The sequence below is a fragment of the Prunus mume genome, linkage group LG8 (assembly GCF_029339155.1).
Source record: "Prunus mume cultivar Tortuosa linkage group LG8, ASM2933915v1, whole genome shotgun sequence".
Taxonomy (NCBI): domain Eukaryota; kingdom Viridiplantae; phylum Streptophyta; class Magnoliopsida; order Rosales; family Rosaceae; genus Prunus; species Prunus mume.
The window spans coordinates 19,102,024-19,123,533 of record NC_142705.1 but is presented as its reverse complement, the minus strand read 5'-3'; the positions used below and the strand labels follow the sequence as shown (position 1 = coordinate 19,123,533).

General features: G+C 40.3%; 1 protein-coding gene, 1 non-coding gene and 1 pseudogene across 2 annotated transcripts; 1 reads left to right on the top strand and 2 right to left on the bottom strand.

Annotated features, from left to right (window-relative positions):
• Positions 1–5,455: 5,455 nt before the first annotated feature.
• LOC148914957 (uncharacterized) lies at positions 5,456–8,053 on the bottom strand. Its single transcript, XM_089043349.1, has 8 exons — positions 7,823–8,053; positions 7,530–7,697; positions 6,926–7,260; positions 6,720–6,870; positions 6,265–6,340; positions 5,972–6,171; positions 5,605–5,716; positions 5,456–5,559 (listed from the first exon to the last, which is right to left on the bottom strand). The coding sequence occupies exons 1-8, from the start codon at positions 8,051–8,053 to the stop codon at positions 5,456–5,458; spliced, it is 1,377 nt and encodes a 458-aa protein (XP_088899475.1).
• A 92-nt stretch (positions 8,054–8,145) lies between these two features.
• On the bottom strand, positions 8,146–9,581 carry LOC148914956 (uncharacterized; annotated as a pseudogene).
• A 532-nt stretch (positions 9,582–10,113) lies between these two features.
• LOC148914955 (small nucleolar RNA R71) lies at positions 10,114–10,220 on the top strand. The gene has a single exon (XR_016123032.1). It is a non-coding gene; the product is annotated as a small nucleolar RNA R71 (small nucleolar RNA).
• The last annotated feature ends 11,290 nt before the right edge of the window (positions 10,221–21,510 follow it).

Here is a 21,510-nt window from a genome sequence, read left to right as displayed (position 1 = left end):
TGAATGAAATCCAATCTGTAGAACGATGGAATCCCCCAACCACTCCATTTCGGAACGAACTGCGTACGAACATGAATTGTCCGATTTCGTGGACCTTTCGATTTCGGATCGAGTCCAAAACTTGGGGAACGTCATAATATGGTGGGAGGAGTCATTTGGCGGGTTTTTAATGAAATCCAATGCCTAAAACTACGGAATACATCAACCACTCCATTTCAGAACAAACTTCCTATGAACCTGAATTGTTTGATTTCGTGGACCAATCGATTTCGGACCGAGTCCAAAACTTGGGGAACGTCATAATATGGTGGGAGAAGTCATTTCGTTGGTTTTGAATGAATTTCAATCTCTAGAACTATGGAATACCCCAACCACTCCATTTCAGAGCGAAGCTGCGTCGAACTTGGGTGTCCGATTTCTGGATGAATCGATGTCGGTTGAGTCAAAACTTAGGAACAACATAATATGGTGGAGGAGTCTTTTTGTGCATTTTAGAGTGAAATCAATGGCTAAAACTCTGTCATAAACACTCAATTTAACAACGAACTTCCTACGAACTTGAATTGTCCGATTTCATGGACCGATCGATATCTGATTGAGTCCAAACCCTGAGGAACATCATAATATGGTGGGAGGAGTCATTTGGTTGGTTTTGAATGAAATCCAATCTGTCGAACTATGGAATACACCGACCACTCCATTTCAGAACCAACTGCGTACGAACCTAAATTGTCCGATTTCGTGAACCAATCGATTTGGGATCGAGTCCAAAACTTGGGAACGTCATAATATGGTGGGAGGAGTCATTTGGTTGGTTTTGAATCAAATCCAATAGCTATAACTATGGAATACACCAACCACTCCATTTCAGAACGAACTGCGTACGAATTTGAATTGTCCGATTTCTTGGACAAATCGATATCGGATTGAGTCCAAAACTTGGGGAACAACATAATATGGTGGGAGTCTTTTGGTGGATTTTGAGTGAAATCCAATGCCTAAAACTCTGTCATGCATGACTCTATTTAGAACGAACTTCCTTCGAACTTGAATTGTTCGATTTCATGGACCAATCGATATCGGATTGATTCCAAAACTTGGGGAACATCGTAATATGGTGGGAGGAGTCATTTGGTTGGTTTTGAATGAACTACAATCTCTAGAACCCTGGAATATAACAACCTCCATTTGAGCAATTTGCGTCTGAACTGGTTATCCGATTTCGAGGACAAACCGATTGCGGATCGAATCCAAAACTTGGGGAACGTCATAATATGGTGGGGGGAGTGATTTGGTTGGTTTTGAATGAAATCCAATCTCTAGAACTATGGAATACACCAACCACTCCATTTGAGCAATTGCGCGTTCGAACAGGTTGTCCGATGTCAGGACCAATCGATATCTTATTGAGTCCAAAACTTGGGGAAAAACATGATATGGTCGGAGGAGTCATTTAGTGGGTTTTGAGTGAAATCCAATGGCTAAAACTCTACAATCGCCACCCACTATTTGAGCGAACTTCTACAAAGCTTGGGTTCCATTTCAGGGACCAATCGATTGGGTGGAGCCCAAAACAGGGAACGTCATAATATGGTGGGAGGAGTCATTTGGTTGGTTTTAATGAAATCAATGCTAAAACTGGAATACACCACCCCATTTGAACAAACCGTTCGAACACTGATTGTTGATTTCATGGACCAATCGATTGCGGATTGAGTCAAAACTTAGGAACATCATAATATGGTGTAGGAAATTTTTGACTTTTGGAGCAAATCAATCTCTGAGACCACCAAAGAACAACCACCCATTTCTGGCAGATTGTGTGCGAACATGATTATCGATTTGGGACCAATCGATTCGGTGAGTCAAAACTTGGGTATTTCATTAATATGTTAACTCGCAATTATCGGGCCAATTAGTAATATAGCAAGACAAGTAATGCAGTCGCACTACCCAGGACCTGAAAGTTAAAATTAGTTATGTACTTAGATTACCAAATTCAAAGTAGGAGGTTAAGTCTAAAATAGAATTTAAACAAAGTGATTGTAATTGTCGAACAAATGAGGCAAAACGAAATTTCAAACAAAAGCAAAGTGAGCAAATGTAACAAAGAGTGTTTTTGTGGGCTGGAAAGCAGATTGGGAGACTAGGCATTCGATTCACCATAACAATTCAATTCTAGGTTATAAGGAGTCAAGGACAAGTCTAATTGATTCAAAGATTGATTCTAGCTAAAGTGTGATTAGGCCATGGTGTCTGGTCCTAACCTTGTGTTCCTAATTCCTAACTTGATCATTTGTTGTCTAACCTAAATTAAGCATTAGGAACTCATTAAGCATAGAAGAACAATTTAAACAACCAAGCATGTATCTAATCCTCAAGTTGTGAATGTCCATACATACTTTTCTTATTCATAGTTCAATTGAATCAAAGCATGGTGTCTACTCTTGATTCAAACCAAGATAGCTAATATACAAGTTCTAATGGTGATCAATCATCCAAACAAGCATATTAACGATAAGCATAATGAATAAGAACATGAATCATGAATCAAACTTGAAACTCAAAACTTCAACATAAACCCAGAATATTCATGTTAGGTTACATGAAGTCCTAGTTATGAATTTAGCTACTCATAATGGAAATGAAACTTAAACAAAAAGAAAACATAATGAATGTAATAAGAGGGAAAAACCCATTTCAAGTTACTTGTGGTGTCAAGGCTTCTCCAAGTGCTTCTCCACACCTAATGCTGCTCCAAGAGCTTTCTCACATCTAGAGTATGGCAACTAAAGAGGTGATTTGGGATGAGTTTGGGTGAGTGGTGATGGCAGAGAAAGAGGAAATTCGTAGGGAAATGGAAGGAAGGCTTGTTGGAGCTGTTTTGGTGATTTGGGACTGAATGGAGTGTTTGGGGAAGGATGGGAGTGTTAGAGGATGGCTGAAGTGAATTTTAGGCTGAATGGAGTGACTCCTCTTCTGAATGAGTGTGCATCACTCATTTATAGAGTGCAAATTCGTGCTCCCCCTTTGGCTGGTGAAGCACACCCATTCCTAGCTATTCCCATTTGTCTGAGCTGCCCATTAGGTTCCCATGCTGCTGATTTGATGTGTAGCCCATGCCTCTGATTTGATGTGTAGCCCATGCCTCTGATTTGATGTGTAGCCCATGCCTCTAGGAATGTCAGCTGCCCATGCCTTCTGAGTTTCCATGCTGTCTTGTCAGCACATGACTCAACAGCTAGCTTGCATTCCCGAGCATGGTGTGCATTTTGATGGGCTCACGGATTGGGGTTGACTTAATCAATTGATCTATTTGAGTAGTCCATCTTGTAGATCAGACTCTCATCTTTCCAGGCACATATTATATGGGCCAATCAAAGTTGGGAGAAAGACGTTAAGGCCGAAATGAGTTGCCCTTGAACCCAGTCTGCTCGTTTTTGCACCATTTTGCATCTTTTCTTATCCAAAGGCACCATTGCTACCTAAGGCTCAATGAACTGAATGATAAACAGAAAAGGGATTAAAAGCACACGTTTGACTCAATAACATAACCAAATCATAAGTTAGAAGGGTACAAAATGATATGCAATTGTGAACTGATCAAATACCCCCAGACCTAGATTTTGCTAGTCCCCGAGCAAAACAAAAGAAAACAAAGTTAAAAACAAAACAAGAAGTTTAACTACACCACTTCTGCGGGTAACTCGTTTGCATTGAGCATATGCAACAAGCCTTTAAACCTCTAGGCATCCCTAGTAGGAGGAGTTGTGTCTCTGAGGTTTATGGCGATACCCACAAACGCTTTACTGACTCTACAAAACAAAGGTTAGAAAACTAACTTTGAAAACGACTAATGAAAATGAAAAAAACTTTAATCATACCTCCAACACCAGAGAGTTGCCAAGATAGATGATCAATAAGTGTGTAAAGTGGAAGCTATAGCTCAAAGGCACACGGCTTCAAAGTAAACATACTCAAATCTTGAAGGAAGAACATGCTTCAACTCTAATTCTCACATATAGCACTCAATCACTCAGAACCTATGGTTTTATTCTCTCAAACAAGCATAAGTGAGTATATGAAATAGAAGCAGGATATTTGGTTAGATCTCATGAAGGGAATCAAATACTAAGAATAGAGATACACACATACATACCAGCACCCATGAATACATCCTCAAAGATCAGCTAGGTCTTTCACAAGGTTGTAATGAATGGCTAAGGTTAGGGGAAATGGAAGAGTTGGAAAGAACACAATTAACTTAAGAACATACCAAGGTTGCATTCTTCATTGATCTGCAAGGTATCATTGATTTAGAATGATATGGCTGCAACTTCATAGCATCATCTGGCATAGACCTTATATTTCACATTTAGATCAAATCGAAACACTTTCTCCGAAACACTTTCTCTTTATCTTTCTTATTTGCTGACTTGATCTACTTCTTCTTTAACTTCATTGCACAGATTCACACCAATTTACATTTAGGCATGTGGCAGCAACTTCCTTGCTTCAAACTTTATCTTGGCACACCTTGGTATATTTCTAAGCTATAGGGTATGGCTATAATAGGTTAAATATCTCAGATTGAGATACAAGGTTAGGGGAATTATGAGGGTGATAGAAGAAAAAGGCTAGAAGTGTTTGGCTGCAAGAGAGCTGATGGAACACACGAATGGGTAGGGTGAAAAGAAAGCACAGAGAATGGTTATACACACATAGCCTAGCATCACTTCAATGAGTTCATTCATGAATGAGAGCACGCACCTGATATCTGCAAAGAGAATCATCCTTAGTATTCAATCAAAATGGAACAATGAGATCATTTAGAGTGAATTGAAGAAAATAAGTAGAGATGAGGAATAGAAACACTTTAAACCCTCTCAAGAATGCAATTAGGCTCGAAATAGCTCACTAGGGTAGTCTCCACTATTCTCCTTCAATAATCTGAGCATGGTACCTTAGTACCAGAATTCTAAGAGCAAAAGCTTTGTGAAGTGTAAAATTTCTGATATGAAAATCTCAATGGCAGCTCCATAGCATTGATTGTATGAAATTCAAAAAAAAAAAATAAAAAAATAAAAATAAAAGCAGTGACAAGCGGACGAAAATTGTAAACACAAATGAACAAAAATTGAAAACCTCCCCCCCAGACCTGAATTGAACATTGTCCTCAATGTTAAAGCATAACAAAGATGAGTGAGAACATGTAAATAATAAGGGGAAAGTTTAAGACCAAGGATTAGAACTCCTCTTGATGCGATTAGGTCAGTGCTACAAGCACCTTATTCTTCAACACATGGGTTGCCTCCCAAGAAGCGCCTTAGTTAATGTCTTGGCAAGACATTATGCGATTAGCTAACTTGATTGTACGAATGGAAGATGATCCACCACATGACCAGTTTGAATTCCAACTGACCTCCCTCATAGAATGGCTTTAAGCGTTGTCCATTTACTTTGAAAGTCGAGCCATCTTTAGGGTTTGAATCTCCACAGCTCCATAGGGAGAAACATTGACCACGGTGAATGGGCCAAGCCACCTAGACTTCAATTTTCCTGGAAAGAGACGCAAACGTGAGTTAAACAAAAGAACTGACATACCTTTGGTGAACTCTTTCCGTTGAATGTTCCTGTCATGGTAACTCTTGGTTCGTTCTTTGTAAAGCCTTGCATTCTCATAGGACTCATGTCTAATTTCTTCCAATTCATTGAGCTGAAACTTTCTAACATGGCGGCCTTGTCAGATCAAAATTCAACTTCTTGATGGCCCAAAAGCATTGTGTTCAAGCTCCATTGGCAAGTGACAGGCCTTCCCAAACACAAGGCGATAAGGGCTCATTCCGATAGGGAGTCTTATATGCAGTCCTATAAGCCCATAATGCATCATTGAGCTTGGCAGCCCAATCTTTCCTTGTACTATTCACCACCTTCTCTAGGATCTGCTTAATTTCTCTCTGCTTATTTCTACTTGACCAGAAGTTTGAGGATGATATGGTGTAGAGACTCGGTGGGTGATGTTGTACTTTTTCATGAGTGCTTCAAATGGTTTGTTGCAGAAGTGGCTGCCTCCATCACTAATGACAGCCCTTGGAGTACCAAACCTTGTGAGAATATTGTCCCTTAAGAACTTCAGCACCACCTTATGATCATTGGTTTTGGTGGCTATGGCTTCCACCCATTTAGACACATAATCAACAGCAACAAGTATGTAGGTATAACCAAAGGAAGGCGGAATGGTCCCATGAAATCAATACCCCATACATCGAAGAGTTCCACAAAGAGTATGTTCTTCAATGGCATTTCGTTCTTGCGGCTTATGTTTCCCATCCTTTGACACCTATCACACTTAACACAAAAATTAAATGCATCTTTGATAGAGTAGGCCAAAAGAAACTGATTGCAAAATTTTAAGTGCTGTTTTCTTAGCTCCAAAGTGGCCCCACAAGCCAATGTGGCTATGCCTAAGGATGCTTTCTTGTTCTTCTTCTGGAACACATCTTCTAATGAGTTGATCAGGCAATGCTTGAATAAGAAAGGTTCATCCCAGACATAATGTTTCACCATGGAAAAGAACTTCTTTTTGTCCCCGATAAGTTAGATCATTTCTAAGAACACCACAAGCAAGATAATTAACAAAATCAGCATACCATGGCTCTTTGACTTGGGCAACAAATAGTTGTTCATCAGGGAAAGTCTCATTCAAGGGTAGTACTGACTTCTCCTTGCTCTTCAATCACAATTCTGCTCAAATGGTCAGCCACCACATTTTCACATCCCTTCTTGTCTCGAATCTCCAAATCGAACTCTTGCAGCAAGAGAATCCATCTGATCAAGCGTGGTTTGGCGTCCTTCTTAGTGAGCAAGTATCTAAGAGCAGCATGGTCAGAATAAACAATTACTTTAGAACCAACAAGGTAAGAACAGAAATTTTTCTAAAGCAAAAACCACAGCAAGCAACTCCTTCTCTGTGGAGTAATTGAGTTGGGCATCACTCAAGGTCCGGCTCGCATAATGAATCACATGGGGAAGCTTGTTCTTCTTTTGACCTAGAACTGCACCAATAGCAAAGTCAGAGGCATCACACATTATTTCAAATGGTAAAGACCAATCTGGAGCTATGATAATAGGGGCTGAAGTTAGCTCTTTCTTCAAGGTCGTAAAAGCTTCCATGCAAGTTTCAGTCAAACTCAAAAACAGCATCCTTAGCAAGGAGATTACACAATGGTCTTGAAATGCTCGAAAATTTTTGTGAACCTTCTATAGAATCCGCATGGCCTGTAAAGCTTCTAACTCTTTTAACAGAGGAAGGGTGGTAGATTTGAGATGATATTTATCTTGGCTTTGTCCACTTCAATTCCCTTACTTGAAACAACGTGGCCTAGCACAATTCCTTGTCTTACCATGAAGTGACACTTCTCCCAATTCAAAATCAGATTTGTTTCTTCGACATCTTTTAAGCACTAGAGACAAGTGGTGAGACAATCATCAAAAGATGAACCAAAAACTGAAAAATCATCCATAAATACCTCCATGAATCGTTCCACCATATCAGAAAAGATTGCCATCATGCATCTTTGGAAAGTTGCTGGAGCATTGCACAAACCAAATGGCATCCTTCTATAAGCAAATGTACGAATGGGCATGTGAGCGTGGTTTTCTCCTGGTCTTCGGAGCAATGGGAATTTGATTATACCCTGAAAATCCATCAAAAAACAGTAGTAAGCATGGCGGATAAGCGGTCAAGCATTTGATCAATGAAAGGCAAGGGAAAATGATCTTTTCTTGTGGATGTGTTCAACTTCCTGTAATCGATGCAAACTCTCCAACCAGTGATAGTTCGTGTTGGAACTAGCTCATTCTTCTCATTCTTTACAGCGGTGATTCCGGACTTCTTTGGAACAACACTTGCAGGACTCACCCACTTAGAATCTGAAATTGGGTAGATGATTCCCACATCAAGTAGCTTTAAAACTTCAGCCCTAACCACCTCTTTCATGTTGGGATTTAGCCTTCTTTGTGCATCACGAGATGGTTTGCTGTCTTCTTCCATTAAAATTCGGTGCATGCACATGCTTGGACTAATTCCTTTGATGTCTGCTATGGTCCATCCAAGGGCTGTTTTATGCTCTTTCAGAACTTCAATTAAGCTGTCCTCTTCATGTGAGGTGAGACCGCAGCAATTATAACAGGGAGAGTTTCATTAGCACCCAAATAAGTGTGTTTAAGATGATTGGGTAGAGGTTTAAGTTCTAGCTTTGGTGGGGTAATAATGGATGGCTCCAATTTTGTGGAGGATGGTCCAAGAGGCTCGAGCGGTGGCCTAAAGGATGGTGGGTATGGCTGAAACACTTCTAAGGCAGCCATCACCTCTTGGAACTCCGATTCATAGAGATCTTCCTCTTCTTGTGTTAGGACCGCTTCTAGAGCATCATTAGACTTTTTCTGCATAATTTTAGAAGAAACCTCATGATCCACAACATCAATTGAAAAACAAGTATCAAGAGTGATAGAAGGTTGAGAGAGAGCATCAAACACTTTAAATTCAACAGTTTCACCCAAAACAGTCATGGAGAGGGTGCCATCTTTCACTTTGATGATTGTGTCTGCAGTGGCCATGAATGGTCGCCCGAGGAGATGGGATCAACGCGGTTTCCATATGGGTTATCCTCCATATCCATCACTACAAAATCAGCCGGAAGAATGAGTGTATTAACTTGAACTAAAATATCTTCTACAATACCTTTAGGATATTTGATAGAATGATCAGCTAGTTCAAGACAATTGAGTTTTCTTTATCCTTCTAAGCCAAGCTCTGATAAACTGAATATGGCATTACATTGATGCTTGCTCCCAAGTCCAACATGGCTCTTCCAACCGTCTTATCTCCGATGTTAATGGGAATGTCAAAGCTGCCAGGATCTTCTAGTTTTGGTGGAAGCTTCCTTTGCAACACAAAGCACTCACATTCTTGTTGAGCTTTACTTCTTCACTTGGAGCAAAATTAAGCTTGTGAGTCATCAAGTGCTTGATGAACTTTCCATATGCAGGAATCTGTTTAACAACATCAAGCAAGGGCAAATTGATATTAACTTTACTCAAAATATCATAAATCTCTTTAAAAGCCTTATCTTGATTTGCCTTCTTCAAACGACCTGGAAATGGAATCGGTGGAATATATGGAGAGGTGGGATGTATCTATCTTGACGAAGATCGATGGCACAAATTTGTCATCTCTTTTATGCAATTGAAATGGATTGGGTTCCTGAGAATCAGATTTGGCCTTAGGAGCAGATTGGGATGTTTTGGGTTGTTCTCCATCCATAGCTGTGGTTTCCTCTTCATCTTCATCCTCTACAACCACAACATCATTTGATAGATCAGAACCAACTTTGTTATCAACAATCTTACCTGATCAGCACATGAGCGGCCTTGGCTTCTTGGTTTTTGATTGATCACGTTTGGCTTGGCCATTTCTGTGTTCTTTGAGCTATTTCGGTAGCTATCTGGCCTAATTGGACTTCCAACTTGGAGATGGCAGCTTGTGTAGTTTGCTGGAAATTGGATTGGTTGATTGCCATTTGCTTCACTATATCCTCCAACGATGATGATTGTTGTGGCCTTTGGAGTGAAGGGGGATTATCGCTTGATTATGTGTATTCCTCCATGAAAAGTTTGGATGATTCCTCCAACCTGGATTATAACTTTGAGAATATGGATCATTTATTGGACCTCGGTTGTAGGAATTCACCAACTTAGCTTGCTCTTGCACAAATTCTGGATATACCCCAAGGGGACAAAAATGGTAGGATGATCATGAGTTTCACAGATGCTACACACTTCCTTTGAAGGGATTCTTGAGTTCAATGCAAGGAGGGCATCAAGCTTTTGTTCCAATTTGGAAATCTGCACACTGGAAGAATCATTAGAACCACCGCAATACGTTTACCTCTTGTATCAGTGTGTTGGGTCTCCATTGCTATCTCCTCAAAGAGTTCATATGTTTCTTCTGGAGTCTTAGTCTTATAAGAACCACCTGCAAAATTAGTGACAATATTATGGCTAGAGGGGGTTAGTCCTTTATAAAACATACGCATCTGAAGCTTCAATGGAATCCCATGATGAGGACATTGATTGAGCAGCCCATTGAATCTCTCCCATGCTTCACAAAATGACTCATCATCTTGTTGTGCAAATAGTAAGATCTTGTCCCTAAGCATGTCGGTTTTTTGCGTGGAGAAGTATTTCTCTAAGAACTTCTTTTGAATGGCTCCCCAAGTCGTGAGTGAACTAGGCTTCAAAGAATTCAACCAATATTTCGCCTTGTCTTTCAAAGTGTGGAAACACTCTCATTCGAAGTTGATCTTCCGTCACACCTGTCAAGGGAAAAGAGCTCACAGCATTAAAAATATCCTTTATATGGGTTAATGGATCTTCATTAGGTAAACCATAAAAGGAAGGCAACATATTAAGATGAGAAGATTTAAGCTCATAGTTTCGAGCTGCGGTGGGCAGCAAGATGCTTGAAGGGGATGCTGGAATTGTTGGGATATCAAGGTCTCCCATGAACTCATTGGCAGCCATCTCTTCTTCTTCTTCTTGGTCTGAACTTGATTCCGAATTTGAAGGTGAAGAACCTGGGAGGTCAGTGTGGATAGCAAGACCTTCAAATGTGGCAATGGCTTGCTCTTTCGCAGTAGCCAACTCTCTTTCTAGACGATTCTGAATTTCAGAGATCACCCGGTTTGGTTGCAAAGAGGGTCTTGTGTTCAAAGATCTCGAACGTTGGAATGAAGACCTCACTTGTTCAAGTAAGGGATTTCTAGACATAAACTACCCGAAACAGAAAATAACTTGAGTTAATTAGTACTACTAAAAGAATAGGGTAACCTTGGGCACATAACCAGGGAAGAACTTTCATTCAATCCCCGGCAACGGCGCCAAAATTTGTTGTTAATATGTTAACTACGCAATTATGCGGGCCAATTAGTAATATAGCAAGACAAATTACAGGTCGTACCCACGAGGACTGAGAAGTTAAAATTAGTTATGTACTTAGATTGCAAATTCAAGAAAGTAGGAGGTTAAGTCTAAAATAGAATTTAAACAAAGAGTGATTGTAATTGTTGAACAAATGAGGCAAAACGAAATTTCAAACAAAAGCAAAGTGAGCAAATGTAACAAAGAGTGTTTTTGTGGGCTGGAAAACAGATTGGGAGACTAGGGCATTCGATTCACCATAACAATTCAATTCTAGGTTATAAGGAGTCAAGTGACAAGTCTAATTGATTCAAAGATTGATTCTAGCTAAAGTGTGATTAGGCCATGGTGTCTGGTCCTAACCTTGTGTTCCTAATTCCTAACTTGATCATTTGTTGTCTAACCTAAATTAAGCATTAGGAACTCATTAAGCATAGAAGAACAATTTAAACAACCAAGCATGTATCTAATCCCATGTTGTCGAATGTCCATACATACTTTTCTTATTCATAGTTCAATTCGAATCAAAGCATAGTGTCTACTCTTGATTCAAACCAAGATAGCTAATATACAAGTTCTAATGGTGATCAATCATCCAAACAAGCATATTAACTGATAAGCATAATGAATAAGAACATGAATCATGAATCAAACTTGAAACTCAAAACTTCAACTTATAAACCCAGAATATTCATGTTAGGTTACATCGAAGTCCTAGTTATGAATTTAGCTACTCATAATGGAAATGAAACTTAAACAAAAATGAGAAAACATAATGAATGTAATAAGAGTGGAAAACCCATTTCTGTTACTTGTGGTGTCCAAGGCTTCTCCAAGTGCTTCTCCACACCTAATGCTGCTCCAAGAGCTTTCTCACATCTAGAGTATGGCAACTAAAGAGGTGATTTGGGATGAGTTTGGGTGAGTGGTGATGGCAGAGAAAGAGGAAATTCGTAGGGAAATGGAAGGAAGGCTTGTTGGAGCTGTTTTGGTGATTTGGGACTGAATGGAGTGTTTGGGGAAGGATGGGAGTGTTAGAGGATGGCTGAAGTGAATTTTAGGCTGAATGGAGTGACTCCTCTTCTGAATGAGTGTGCATCACTCATTTATAGAGTGCAAATTCGTGCTCCCCCTTTGGCTGGTGAAGCACACCCATTCCTAGCTATTCCCATTTGTCTGAGCTGCCCATTAGGTTCCCATGCTGCTGATTTGATGTGTAGCCCATGCCTCTGATTTGATGTGTAGCCCATGCCTCTGATTTGATGTGTAGCCCATGCCTCTAGGAATGTCAGCTGCCCATGCCTTCTGAGTTTCCATGCTGTCTTGTCAGCACATGACTCAACAGCTAGCAGTTGCATTCCTGAGCATGGTGTGCATTTTGATGGGCTCACGGATTGGGGTTGACTTAGTCAATTGATCTATTTGAGTAGTCCATCTTGTAGATCAGACTCTCATCTTTCCAGGCACATATTATATAGGGCCAATCAAAGTTGGGAGAAAGACGTTAAGGCCGAAATGAGTTGCCAACCCAGTCTGCTGTTTTTGCACCATTTTGCATCTTTTCTTATCCAAAGGCACCATTGCTACCTAAGGCTCAATGAACTGAATGATAAACAGAAAAGGGATTAAAAGCACACGTTTGACTCAATAACATAACCAAATCATAAGTTAGAAGGGTACAAAATGATATGCAATTGTGAACTGATCATTGGGCAACGTCATAATATGGTGGGAGGAGTCATTTGGTTGGTTTTTAATCAATGCCTCAAACTACGGAATACACCAACCACTCCATTTTAGAACCAACCCTCGCACGAACCTGAATTGTTTGATTTCATGGACCAATCGATTTGGCTCGACTCCAAAACTTGGGGAACGTCATAATCTGGTGGGAGAAGTCATTTGGTGGGTTTGAATGAAATCCAATCTCTAGAACTATGGATTACACCAACCACTCCATTTCGAGGAATCGCATACAAACTGAATTGTTCGATTTCAAGGGCAAATCGATATCTCGATTGAGTCCAAAACTTGGGGAACAACATAATATGGTGGGAGGAGTCTTTTTGGTGGGAGGAGTCATTTGGCTGGTTTTGAATGAAATCAAATCTCTAGAGCTATGGAATACACCAACCACTCCATTTCAGAACGAATCAAGATACGAACCTGAATTGTCCGATGTCATGGACCAATCGATATCTTATTGAGTCCAAAACTTGGGGACAAACATAATATGGTGGGAGGAGTCTTTTGGTGGGTTTTGAGTGAAATCCAATGGCTAAAACTCTACAATACGCCATCCACACTATTTCAAAACGGACTTCCTTCAAACTTGAATTATCCGATTCATGGACCAATCGATATCGGATTGAGTCAAACCTAGGAACATCGTGTCGGTGGGAGAAGTCATTTGTTGGTTTTGAATGAAATCCAAATCTGTAGAACGTGAATACACCAACCACTCCATTTTGAACGAACTGCGTATGAACCTGAATTGTCCGATTTCGTAGACCAATCGATTTGGATCGAGTCCAAAACTGGGGAACGTCATAATATGGTGGGAGGAGTCATTTGGTTGGTTTTTAATGAAATCCAATGCTGAAAATATGGAATACACCAACCACTCCATTTTCAGAACAAACTCAGTAAGAACCCGAATTGTTTATTTCATGGACCATCGATTTCGGATCGAGTCCAAAACTTGGGGAACGTCATAATATGGTGGGAGAAGTCATTTGGTTGGTTTTGAATGAAATCCAATCTAGAACAATGGAATACAACACGACTCCATTTCAGGAGCTGTACCAGACTGCCTGAATGGTGTTCAGATGTCATGGACCAATCGATATCTTATTGAGTCCAAAACTTGGGACAATCATAATATGGTGGGAGGAGTCTTTTGGTGGTTTTGAGGAAATCCAATGGCTAAAACTCTACAATACCCCAACCACTCTCTTTCAGACGTACTTCCTACTTAACTTGAATTGTCAATTTCATGGACCAATCGATATCGGATTAGTCGAAAACTTGGGGAACGCATTCGTAATGTGGTGGGAGGAGTCGTTTGGTTTGGGTTTGAATGAAATCAATCTCTAGAACCTGGAATACAATATCACTCCTGTATTTGAGGCAGACTGCGTCTGGAACTGAATTGTGCGATTTCGAGGACCAATCGGTTCTGGATCGAATCTAAAACTTAGGGGAACATCATAATATGGTGGGAGGAGTCATTTGGTTGGTTTGAATGAAATCAATCTCTGGAACTATATAATACACCAACCTCTCCATTTTAGAGCGGACTACGTCTGATTTACTCCGAGATTGTCCGATTTTGGGACCAATCGTTTGGATCGAATCAAAACTTGGGAACGCCATAATATGGTGGGAGGAGTCATTTGGTTGGTTTTGAAAGAAATCCACTGCCTAAAACTACGGAATACACCAACCACTCCATTTTAGAACAAACTGCACGCACCAATTGTTTGATTTCGTGGACCAATGGTCGATTCCGGATCGAGTCCAAAATTTAGGGAATGTCATAATATGGTGGGAGGAGTGGTTTGGTTGGTTTTTAATGAAATCCAATCTCTAGAACTATAGAATACACCAACCACTCCATTTCAAAACGAACGGCGTACGAAACTGAATTATCTGATTTCATGGACCAATCGATATCGGACTGAGTCCAAAACTTGGGGAACATCGTAATATTGGGGGAGGAGTCATTTGGTTGGTTTTGAATGAAATCAATCTCTAGAACTATGGAGTACACCAACCACTCCATTTCAGGAATGGACAACGTACGATTTACTCAATTGTCGATTCATGGACAAATCGATATCGGATTGAGTCCAAAACTTGGGGAACAATATAATATGGTGGGAGGAGTCTTTTTGTGGGTTTTGGTGAAATCAATGGCTAAAACTCTGCTGTCAACCACTCTATTTAGGCGAACTTCCTCTGAACTTGAATTATCCGATTTCATGGATCAATCGATATCCGATTGAGTCCAGAACTTGGGGAACGTCATAATATGGTTGGAGGAGTCATTTGGTTGGTTTTGAATGAAATCCAATCTCTAGAACTATGGAATACATTTAAACTACCTCCATTTAGAGCAGACTGCGTTTACGAACCTGAATTCTCCGATTTCGGGACCAATCGATTTCGGATCAGGTCCAAAACTTGGGGAACATCATAATATGGTGGGAGGAGTCATTTGGTCGGTTTTTAAAGAAATCCAATGCCTAAAACTACGGAATACACCAACCACTCCATTTCAGAACAAACTTACGAACCTGAATTGTTTGATTTCGTGGACCAATTGATTTCGGATCGAGTCCAAAATTTAAGGAATGTCATAATATAGTGGGAGGAGTGGTTTGGTTGGTTTTGAATGAAATCCAATCTCTAGAACTATAGAATACACCAACCACTCCATTTCAAAATGAGCAGTGTCTGAAACTGAATTATCAATTTCATGGACCAATCGATATCGGATTGAGTCCAAAACTTAGGAACATCGTAATGTGGTGGGAGGAGTCATTTGGTTGGTTTTGAATGAAATCAATCTCTAGAACTATGGAATACACCAACCACTCCATTTCAGAATGGACTGCGTACGAACCTGAATTGTATTTCATGGACAAATCGATATCGATTGAGTCCAAATCTTGGGGAACAACAAAATATTTTGGGAGGAGACTTTTTGTGAGGTTTTGAGTGAAATCCAATGGCTAAAACTCTACAATATGCCAACCACTCTATTTAAGAAAGAACTTCTACTGAACTTGAATTATCCGATTTCACGGACCAATCGATATTCGATTGAGTCCAAAACTTGGGAACATCGTAATGTGGTGGGAGGAGTCATTTTGTTGGTTTTGAATGAAATCCAATCTCTGGAACTATTTAACACACCAACCACTCCATTTCAAAACAGACTTACGTGCAGACCAGAATTGTCAAGTCAGGGACCAATCGATATCTTATTGGGTCCAAAAGTTGGGACAATCATAATATGGTGGGAGGAGCCTTGGTGGGTTTGGAGTGAAATCCAATGGCTAAAACTCTACAACACCCCAACCACTCTATTTAAGAAAGAACTTCCAATCTCTGAACTTGGGCAACATCGATTTGGGAGGAGTCACTTGGTTGTTTTGACTGAATCCACCCTAGAACTATGGAATACACAACCACCTATTTCATAACGAATCGCTGCACGAACCATCGATTGGTCCTGAAATCGCATATTCAGTTCATGGCAAGTTCGCTCAAATGGGGTGGTTCGTGTATTGCATAGTTTTATCCATTGATTTCACCAAACCCACCAAAAGACTCTCCCACCATATTATGTTTTTCCCAACTTTTGGACACAACCACATCTATTGGTCCATGAAATCAATACAGTTCGCAGACAGCTTGTTCTCAAATGGAGTGGTTTGTATTCCATAGTTCTAGAGATTGGATTTCATTCAAAACCAACCAAATGTCTCTTCCACCATATTTTGTTGTTCTCAAGTTTTGACTCGATCCGAAATCGATTCTTTGTCCACGAAATCGACAATTCAGTTCGCATACGCTGCTTCCAAATGGAGTGGTTGGTGTATTCCATAGTTCAGATATTGATTTCATTCAAAACCAACCAAATGACTTCTCCAGCCATGTTACGGTGTTGCCCAAGTTTTGGACTCAATCCGATATCGATTGGTCCCTGAAATCGGACAATCAGGTTTGTACACATGAGTTCTGAAATGGAGTGGTTGGTGCATTCCACAGTTCTAGAGATTGATTTCATTCAAAACCAACCAAATGACTCCTCCTACCATATTACGGTGTTCCTCAAGTTTCGGACTCAATCCGATATCGATTGGTCCATGAAATCGAGAATTGTGTTCGACGTTAAATGCTGTTTCGAAATGGAGTGGTTGGTGTATTCTGATTAGAGATTGATTTCATTCAAAACCAACCGAATGACTCCTCCCACCATATTATGATGTTCCCAAGTTTTGACTAACTGATATCGATTGGTCCATGAAATCGGACAATTCAAGTTCGTAGGAAGTTCGTTCTAAATAGAGTGGTTGGGTGACAGAGTTTTAGCCATTGATTTCACTCAAAACCCAACCAAATGACTCCTCCCACCATATTATGTTTTTCCCTGTTTTGACTCACCGATATCGATGGGTCCATGAAACGACAATTGTTCTTACACAGCCTGCTCAAATGGAGTGGTTGGTGTATTCCATGTTCTAGAGATTGGATTTCTTCAAACCAACCAAATGACACCTCCCACCATATTACAGTGTTCCCAAGTGTTGGATTCAATCTGTATTGATTGGTCCATGAAATCGAGAATTCAAGTTCAGAGGAAGTTGCTCAAATGGAGTGGTTGGCATATTGTAGAGTTTTAGGCATTGGATTTCACTCAAAACCCACCAAAAGACTCCTCCCACCATATTATGTTTTTCCCCAAGTTTTGGACTCAATCTGATATCGATGGTTCCATGAAATCAGACAATTCAGGTCATGGCAAGTTCGTTCTCAAATGGAGTGGTTCATGTATTGCATAGTTTTATCCATTGGATTTCACTCGAAACCAACCAAAAGACTCCTCCCACGATATTATGTTTTTCCCTGTTTTGGACACATCCGATATCGATTGGTCCATGAAATCCGATAATCTGTTCGTACGCACTCGTTCTGAAATGGAGTGGTTGGTGTATTCCATAGTTCTAGAGATTGGATTTTATTCAAACCCAACCAAATGACTCCTCCCACCATATTACGGTGTTCCCCAAGTTTCGGACTCAATCCGATATCGATTGTTCCATGAAATCGGACAATTAAGGTCTCATGGGAAGTACGTTCTGAAATGGAGTGTTCATGTATTGCATAGTTTTATCCATTGATTTCATCAAACCCACCAAAAGACTCTCACACTATATTATGTTGTTCCCAAGTTTTGACTCAATCCGATATCAATTGGTCCATGAAATCTGACAATTCAGGTTCAGACGCAGCCGTCTTAAATGGAGTGGTTGGCGTATTGTAGAGTTTTAGCCATTGATTTCACTCAAAACCCACCAAAAGACTCCTCCCACCATATTATGTTCTTGCCTAAGTCTTAGACTCAATCCGATATCGATTGGTCCATGAAATCGGACATTTCAAGTTCGTAGGAAGTTCGTTCTGAAATAGAGTGGTTGGTGTATTGTAGAGTTTTAGGCATTGGATTTCACCAAAACCCACCAAAAGACTCCTCCCACCATATTATGTTTTTCCCCAAGTTTTGGACTCAATCTGATATCGATGGGTCCATGAAATAAGACAATTCAGGGTCATGGCAAGTTCGCTCAAATGGAGGGTTCGTGTATTGCATAGTTTTATCCATTGGATTTCACTCGAAACCAACCAAAAGACTCCTCCCACGATATCATGTTTTTCCTCAAGTTTTAGGACACAACCGATATCGATTGGTCCATGAAATCCGACAATTCAGTTCGTACGCAGCTTTAATTCATTCTGAAATGGAGTGGTTGGTGTATTCCATAGTTCTAGAGATTGGATTTCATTCAAACCCAGCCAAATGACTCCTCCCACCATATTACGGTGTTCCCCAAGTTTCGGACTCAATCCGATATCGATTGTTCCATGAAATCGGACAATTTAGGTTCATGGGAAGTTCGTTCTTAAATGGAGTGGTTCTTGTATTGCATAGTTTTATCCATTGGATTTCACTCGAAACCCACAAAAAGACTCCTCCCACCATATTATGTTGTTCCCAAGTTTTGGACTCGATCCGAATCGATTGGTCCATGAAATCTGACAATTCAGTTCTGCAGTGTACGCCTCGCTCAAATGAAGTGGTTGGTGTATTCCATAGTTCTAGAGATTGATTTCACTTAAACCCACCAAAAGACTCCTCCCACCATATTATGTTGTTCCCCAAGTTTTTGACTCAATCCGATATCGATTGGTCCATGAAATTGGACAATTCAAGTTCGAGGAAGTTCGCTCAAATAGAGTGGTTATGGACAGAGTTTTAGCCATTGATTTCACTCTAAAACCCACCAAAAGACTCCTCCCACCATATTTTGTTTTTCCCCAAGTTTTGGACTCAATCCGATATCGAATGGTGGGTGTATTTCATACTTCTAGAGATTGGATTTCACTCAAAACCAACCACATGACTCCTCCCACCACATTATGATGTTCCCCAAGTTTTTGGACTCAATCCGATATCAATTGGTCCTACAAATCGACAATTCAAGTTCATACACGCTTGTTCTCAAATGGAGTGGTGGTGTATTACATAGTTATCGAGATTGATTTCATTTAAAACCACCCAAATGACTCCTCCCATCACGTTATGATGTTCTCCAAGTTTTGGACTCAATCCGATATCGATTGGTCCATGAAATCGACAATCTGTGTTCGCATGCGTCTGCTCTCGAAATGGTGGGTAGGTGTATTCCATAGTTATAGAGATTGATTTCACTAAAACCAACCAAATGACTCCTCCCACCATATTATGATGTTCCCCAAGTTTTGGACTCAATCCAATATCGATTGGTCCATGAAAATGGACAATTTAGGTTCGTACGTAGTTCGCTCTAAAATGGAGTGGTGGGTGTATTCCTTAGTTTTAGAGATTGATTTCACTCAAAACCAACCAAATGACTCTCCCACCATGTTATGATATTTCCTAAGTTTTGACTCAATCCGATATCGATTGGTCCATGAAATCGGACAATCTGTGTTTGACGCAGCTCAAATGGAGTGGTGGGTATTCCATAGTTCATGAGATTGGATTTCATTCAAAACCTAACAAATGACTCCTCCCACCATGTTATGATGTTCCCCAAGTTTTGGACTCAATCCGATATCGATTGGTCCATGAAATCGAACAATTCAGTTCGTGTTCCTCAAATGGAATGGTTGGTGTATTGCATAGTTTTAGCCATTGGATTTCACTCAAAACCCACCAAATGACTCCTCCCACCATATTATGATGTTCCTAAGTTTTGTACTCAATCCGTATCGATTGGTCCATGAAATCGACAATTCAGTTCAGATGAAGTTCGCTTTGAAATGGAGTGGTGGTGTATTCCATAGTTCTAGAGATTGATTTCACCAAAACCAACCAAATGACTCCTCCCACCATGTTATGATGTTCCCCAAGTTTTGACTCAATCCGATATCGATTGGTCCATGAAATCGACAATTCAGTTTGGACGCAGCTGCTCAAATGGAGTGGTGGGTGTATTCCATAGTTTAGAGATTGATTTCATTCAAAACCAACCAAATGACTCCCCCACCATGTTATGATGTTCCCAAGTTTTGGGCTCGATCTGATATCGATTGGTCCATGAAATAGAACAAGTTCGTGCAGAGTTCTTTAAAATGGAGTGGTAGGTGTATTGCATAGCTTTAGCCATTGATTTCACACAAAACCTACAAATGACTCCTCCCACCATATTATGATGTTCCCAAGTTTGGACTCAATCCGATATCGATTGGTCCTGAAATCGATAACCAGGTTCGCATACGTCGCTTCAAATGGAGTGGTGGGTGTATTACATTGTCATAGAGATTGATTTCACTCAAAACCAACCAAATGACTCCTCCCACCATGTTATGATGTTCTCCAAGTTTTGGACTCAAACGATATCGATTGGTCCATGAAAACGGACAATTCAGGTTCATACGCAGTTCGTTCTGAAATGGAGTGGTGGTGTATTCCTTAGTTGTAGAGATTGATTTCACTCAAAACCAACCAAATGACCCCTCCCACCATATTATGATACTCCCCAAGTTTTGGACTCAATCCGATATCGATTGGTCCATGAAATCGGACAATTCAGTTTGCATGCGCTCTGAAATGGAGTGGTGGGTGTATTCCATAGTTATAGAGATGGGATTCCATTCAAAACCAACCAAATGACTCTCTCACCATATTATGATGTTCCCCAAGTTTTGACTCAATCCGATATCGATTGTCCATGAAATCGACAATTCAGTTCGTACGGATTTCCTTATGAAATGGAGTGGTTGGTGTATTGCATAGTTTTAGCCATTGATTTCACTCAAAACCACCAAATGACTCCTCCCACCATATTATGATGTTCCCTAAGTTTTGGACTCAATCCAAGATCGATTGTTCCTGAAATCGCACAATTCATGTTCAGACGCAGCGATTGCTCAAATGGAGTGGTGGTGTATTCCATAGTTATAGAGATTGATTTCATTCAAAACCAACCAAATGACTCCTCCCACCATATTATGATATTCCCCAAGTTTTGGACTCAATCCGATATCGATTGGTCCATGAAATCGAACAATTCAGTTCATGCAGAGTTCCGCTTTGAAATGGAGTGGTTGGTGTATTGCATAGTTTTAGCCATGGATTTCACACAAAACCCACCAAATGACTCCTCCCACCATATTATGATGTTCCCCAAGTTTTGGACTCAATCCGATATCGATTGGTCCATGAATCTGACATTCAAGTTCGCATACGCTGCTTTG

Coding starts and splice junctions, on each gene's coding strand:
- LOC148914957 (XM_089043349.1), bottom strand. CDS start 8,053: ATGGAAGAAGACAGCAAACCATCTCGTGATGCACAAAGAAGGCTAAAT. Junction 7,698..7,822: donor GAACTATCACTGGTTGGAGA/GTTTGCATCGAT, acceptor ATGGATTTTCAG/GGTATAATCAAATTCCCATT. Junction 7,261..7,529: donor TGGTGGAACGATTCATGGAG/GTATTTATGGAT, acceptor CGGATTCTATAG/AAGGTTCACAAAAATTTTCG.